At 49.1% G+C, this 6,033-nt stretch overlaps 1 protein-coding gene across 1 annotated transcript; it reads left to right on the top strand.

The window, feature by feature from the left end:
- Positions 1 to 223: 223 nt before the first annotated feature.
- On the top strand, positions 224 to 5,528 carry LOC125345605. Its single transcript, XM_048337689.1, is given in 3 exon segments — positions 224 to 556; positions 720 to 1,723; positions 1,772 to 5,528. Coding segments are annotated over 3 exon segments (5,094 nt in total).
- Positions 5,529 to 6,033: the final 505 nt, after the last annotated feature.

Genomic DNA, 6,033 nt, shown 5'->3' on the forward strand with positions numbered 1-6,033 from the left:
CGGCACTGACCAAGAGGGTCTCCTCACCGAGGCTCAGTCCGCCCACCTTGAACTTGAGTCCACTCCTTCTGCATCATCGCAGGAGGTAGGGGGACAACTTGGGAGATCTCCAAAACCTACTAGTAACTTGTTATTTTCTCAGGCCTGTGTATTTGGTACCTTCTTTGTTATTGTAATTGTTGTGTTTCTCGTAGCTGTCTGGATTGAACACCTGACCAGAGCCATGGGTAATGTGCCATCTAACCCCCTAGAATTAACCTTAGCCCATTGGAAGGAGGTTAAGGAAATTGCTCATAATCGAAGTGTAGATGTTAAGAAAGAAAAGTGGATAAGTTTATGTAAATCAGAATGGCCCACCTTTGAGGACGCCGAGTGGCCTCCTGAAGGAAGTTTTAATATAATTAAAATTGCACTTTTACAGGCCAAAATTTATAATGTGCTTAGTGGGCATCCAGACCAAGTCCCTTATATAATTACTTGGAGGGCACTGGTTGAAGAAGATGGCCCCGCCTGGGTGCATGCTTTCTTGTCCCCCCCAGCCTCTTCTCTCATCCAGGTATTCACTAACAAGACACAGGGGGAAGAAAAAGCAGGAAAAAAAAGAAACCACCAAAGAAGAAAAGAAGCCGCGTCCGCCTGTCTTCCAAGGGGGAAACGTGGAGGAGGAAATCTTTCCTCCTCCATACTCTCCTCTCCAACCCTCCCCGCCTGAAATACAGGAGGAAGATGAAGACGCAGGAGAGAACGTGCCACCAGCCCCCTCCGCACCAGAGGGTCCTGCCCAGTCAACCCGACGGCGCCGGGGAATTACGCCTCCCCACAACTCCACTGCCCTTCCCCTCCGCCCCGTGGGTCCCGTGGATGAGAATGGCCAGCAGCAATTCCAGTACTGGCCGTTTGCCACTAGTGACCTATACAACTGGCGTACCCAAAACGCCCCCTTTTCTGAAAAACCCCAAGACTTGATTCGTTTGCTTGAAACTGTCCTTTTCACTCACCAACCCACTTGGGATGATTGTAACCAGCTTTTACAGGTTCTTTTCACCACCGAGGAGAGGAGTCGCATCCGAGAGGCGGCCCGGAAACTTGTCCCCGGCCCAACCGGAGCGCCCCTCACAGACCCTGCCGCGATCTCAGTCTCCTTTCCTGAGACCCGACCAACATGGGACTATAACACGGCTGAAGGTAGGGAACGACTCCTCATCTACCGCCAGGCTCTGTTGGCAGGTCTCAAGGCGGCGGCTCGCCGACCTACTAATATGGCCAAAGTCTATGATGTGAGGCAGGGAGAAAATGAAAGTCCGGCAGCATTCCTTGAGCGGCTTATAGAAGCCTTTAGCCAGTACACTCCCTACGATCTTGAAACTCAGGAATCCGCTCAGATTGTTATGTTCACCTACATAAATCAAGCTGCCCCGGATATAAAGCGAAAGCTGCAGACAATAGACAGGCTTGGTGAAAAATCTGTTAGGGACTTAGTAGCAGTGGCGGAGAAGGTCTATAACAAAAGAGAGACAGAGGAGCAGAGACAGGAGCGAAAGGACAGGGAACGTGAAGCTGAACGCGAAAGGAGAGATAGGGAAAAAGAAAAGAATTTGGCTAGGATCCTGGAGCAGCAACAAGCACAACAGACTAGAATTTTAGCACAGCAGCAAGCCCAGCACAGAAGAGACATTAGAGAAATCTTAACCTCTGTGCAACCTGGAAACTTTAGACGATCCTCGTCTCCTACTAGAGAACGAAAATTCAAGCCTCATCCTAGAAAACCTAGAGTAGGAGAAAACCAGTGTGCCTATTGCAAGGAGATAGGACATTGGCTCAAGGACTGCCCAGAACTAGCCAGAAAGGAGGAGAGAAAACAGAAAGTAGGATCCAGAGTGCTGCCGGCCTTAGAGCTAGCTGAAGACAGCGACTGAGGGAGTCGGGGCTCAGACCCCCTCCCTGAGCCTAGGGTAACTTTGAAAGTGGAGGGGAGCCCAGTCACGTTCATGGTGGATACGGGAGCAGAAAACTCAGTACTACTAGCCCCGAGAGGGCCGATGTCCAATAAAACAACATGGGTGCAAGGTGCAACTGGCACCAAACCCTATAAATGGACTACCCGAAGAACAGTGGACCTAGGAGTGGGCCGGGTAACCCACTCATTTTTAGTCATTCCTGACTGCCCCTACCCATTGCTTGGACGTGACCTCTTAACAAAAATGAAGGCTCAGATACAATTCACAAGTGACGGAGCTTTGGTAACAGACTCAAGAGGAAAGCCTGTAAATATATTAATCACTAGCAAACTAGAAGAGGAGTATAGGCTATACCAACATCTCAAGCCTGAGTCTCCAGAAAAAGAGTGGTTACAGGCGTTTCCCCAGACATGGGCAGAAACTGGGGGGATGGGACTGGCAAAACATCGTCCTCCAATCTTTGTGGAACTCAAAGCTGGAGCTGACCCAGTAAAAGTTCGCCAGTACCCCATGTCACTAGAAGCAAAGAAAGGGATCACCCCCCACATCAGAAAATTGTTGGAATTGGGAATCCTAAAACCCATCCAGTCAGCCTGGAACACTCCATTACTGCCCGTCAAAAAGCCTAACTCCAATGACTATAGACCAGTACAGGACTTGAGAGAAGTAAACAAAAGAGTAATGGACATTCATCCAACCGTTCCAAATCCATATACTTTGCTGAGTTCCTTACCACCAAGCCACGTGTGGTATACTGTGCTAGATTTAAAGGATGCCTTTTTTAGCCTGCCCTTAGCCCCACAGAGCCAGAATTATTTTGCATTCACCTGGCATGATCCTGAAATTGGGATAAGCGGCCAACTGACCTGGACCAGGCTGCCTCAAGGATTCAAAAATTCGCCCACCATCTTCGACGAAGCACTGCATGAAGACCTGAGTGAGTACCGCTCTAAAAATCCTGAGATAAGCCTGTTGCAATATGTGGATGATTTGCTGATAGCTGCCTCAGACAAAATTAGCTGCCTGAAAGGGACAGCTAGGCTCTTAAAGACTCTTGGCAATCTAGGCTACAGGGCCTCTGCTAAAAAGGCACAGATTTGCAAATCTGAAGTCACCTACTTAGGCTTCATACTAAAAGAAGGCAAGCGTTGGCTGTCAGAAGCACGAAAAGAGACTGTACTAAAAATTCCTGTACCAAAGTCAGCCAGGCAAGTCAGAGAGTTCCTAGGAACAGCGGGCTTTTGCCGGCTGTGGATACCTGGGTTCGCTGAAATGGCCAAGCCCTTATATGAAGCCACCAAAAATGTCCCAGAGTTCCACTGGACTGAACAAATGCAAAGGGCCTTTGAGGCAGTTAAGAAAAGCCTCCTAGAAGCCCCTGCCTTAGGCCTACCTGATGTGAATAAACCATTCACCCTATTTGTGGCCGAAAATAAAGGGATAGCAAAGGGGGTGCTCACCCAGCCAATTGGGCCTTGGAAAAGACCAGTCGCCTACTTATCCAAGAAATTGGATCCTGTTGCTGCTGGGTGGCCCCCATGCCTGAGAATAATAGCCGCAGTAGCCCTCTTAGTGAAAGACGCAGACAAATTGACCTTGGGACAAAATCTAACTGTGGCCACTCCACACGCTCTGGAAGGGGTGCTAAAACAACCGCCCGACCGATGGATGAGCAATGCCCGCATGGTCCATTACCAAACCTTGTTGCTTAACCCCGCGCGTATCAGTTTCTGCGTACCAACAGCATTAAACCCAGCTACCTTGTTGCCGGATCCGGACCTGGAAGCGCCTCTGCATGATTGCGAGCAGATCCTGGCCCAAGCACATAGTCTCAGGCCTGACTTGCTGGACTCACCGCTACCACAGGCTGAGCACACCTGGTTCACCGATGGCAGCAGCTTCATGCGAGAAGGAAAAAGGTACGCAGGCGCGGCAGTCACCACGGACGCTGAGATAGTATGGGCAGAGGCACTCCCCCAGGGAACTTCTGCACAAAGAGCAGAACTAGTGGCCCTAACAAAAGCCCTACAAATGGGGAAAGGAAAGAGACTAAATATATACACGGACAGTCGGTATGCGTTTGCTACCGTACATGTTCACGGAGCTATCTACCAGGAGAGAGGGTTACTGACGGCTGAAGGAAAAACTGTTAAAAACAAGCAAGAGATTCTAAATCTCATTCGGGCCCTCTGGGAACCAGCCAAGATTGCTATCATGCATTGTCCAGGACATCAAAAGGGAGTTGATTTAGTGACTAAAGGAAATAACTTGGCAGACCAAGCAGCCAAGGAGGCGGCTCTCCAACCTAGAACAGAAATATTAACCCTAGCGGATCCAGGGCCGCGGACTCTGCCTCCCGTGCCCCAATATTCTCAAGAGGACCTAGAATGGATTAGGAAAATTCCTATGGCCCACAAACCCCCGGACAAAGAAGGAAAAAGTGATTGGTGGAGAACGTGTGAAGGGAAACTTATCTTGCCACAAGAACTAGGTAAGGGGATCCTCAAGAGAATCCACCAGGCTTCCCATATGGGGACCCGAAGAATGCAGGACTTGCTTCGCCACTCAAAAGTAAAAATTAGACAGGGAAACCAAATTGTTGAGGACATTGTCAAAGGTTGCAAAGCCTGCCAGCTCACCAATGCAGCGGCTCAACCAATTATGAAAGGAAGCCGCCTTCGTGGAAGCAGGCCAGGTGCGTATTGGGAGGTAGACTTTACAGAAATTAAACCTGGAAAATTTGGATACAAATATTTGCTAGTTTTTGTAGACACCTTTTCAGGATGGGTTGAAGCTTATCCAACAAAACATGAAACTGCAAACGTGGTGGCCAAGAAGATCTTGGAAGAAATCTTACCCAGGTATGGCTTCCCATCCTCCATTGGGTCGGACAACGGACCGGCCTTCGTCTCAAAAGTAAGTCAGGGAATAGCCACTGCACTGGGGACTGATTGGAAATTACATTGTGCTTATAGACCCCAGAGTTCAGGGCAGGTAGAAAGAATGAATCGGACCCTAAAAGAGACCTTGACTAAATTGGCCCTAGAGACTGGCGCAGATTGGGTGTCGCTCCTTCCTTTTGCCTTATTTAGAGTAAGAAACTCATCTTACCAGCTTGGCTTCACTCCCTTTGAAATAATGTACGGGCACCCCCCGCCCATTGTTCCTAGCCTTCAGACTGAATTGCTTGCAGATTTAGATGATACTGAATTTCTATGTAAACTTAATCATTTACAGCTTGTGCATAAGAATGTGTGGCCTCAACTTAAGGCACTATATGATTCTGCTTCTGTCCCTACCCCTCATTTATTTAGACCAGGGGACTGGGTGTTCGTTCGGAGACACAACCCAAACTCCTTAGAACCACGGTGGAAGGGACCCTACGTAGTGCTGCTGACTACTCCCACCGCCCTCAAGGTAGACGGCATCGCCGCCTGGGTTCACTACTCCCACGCCAAACCAGCTGACCCCTTCGCGTTGGACGAGGATTTTCGTGGAGAAACATGGGAAGTCTCCAAACATCCAGACCAGCCACTCCGCCTTCGCCTCAAGAAACGAAAGTTAGACTGAATAGTGCTACTATTATGATCATTTACTTTTTACTTTCATATTTTATTGTTCAAGTTAATGCTGATGCTAATCCTAACCCTCACCAGCCCTTCCAGTTATCTTGGCAGATCACCCCAAGAGGAGGAAAACCCCTTGTCTTAGCAACTAAAGAAGCCCCCTTAGGAACCTGGTGGCCAGACCTAATAGTGGACCTGTGCGACCTAGCTGCAGGCAGCTGGGACGTGCCAGATCATGATGACCCAAATCTAGATAAGCAACTTCCCGAGTGCAAGGAAAAAGAATCCTGTCTAGTCCCGTGCAAATACAGCTCCCTAACATGGGGATCTGGACATGGATGTGGCCACCCAAAGCTAAGAGCTGAACTGAGAGAAATGCCTTTCTATGTGTGTCCTAGAGATGGGAGAACTAGGGCAGGTGAGAGAAGATGTGGAGGGGAAGCAGATTTCTTTTGTAAACAGTGGGGGTGTGAAACCACGGGACAAGCACACTGGGACCCACACTCCAG

The sequence above is a fragment of the Perognathus longimembris genome, unplaced genomic scaffold (assembly GCF_023159225.1).
Source record: "Perognathus longimembris pacificus isolate PPM17 unplaced genomic scaffold, ASM2315922v1 HiC_scaffold_5933, whole genome shotgun sequence".
In the NCBI taxonomy this organism is placed as follows: domain Eukaryota; kingdom Metazoa; phylum Chordata; class Mammalia; order Rodentia; family Heteromyidae; genus Perognathus; species Perognathus longimembris.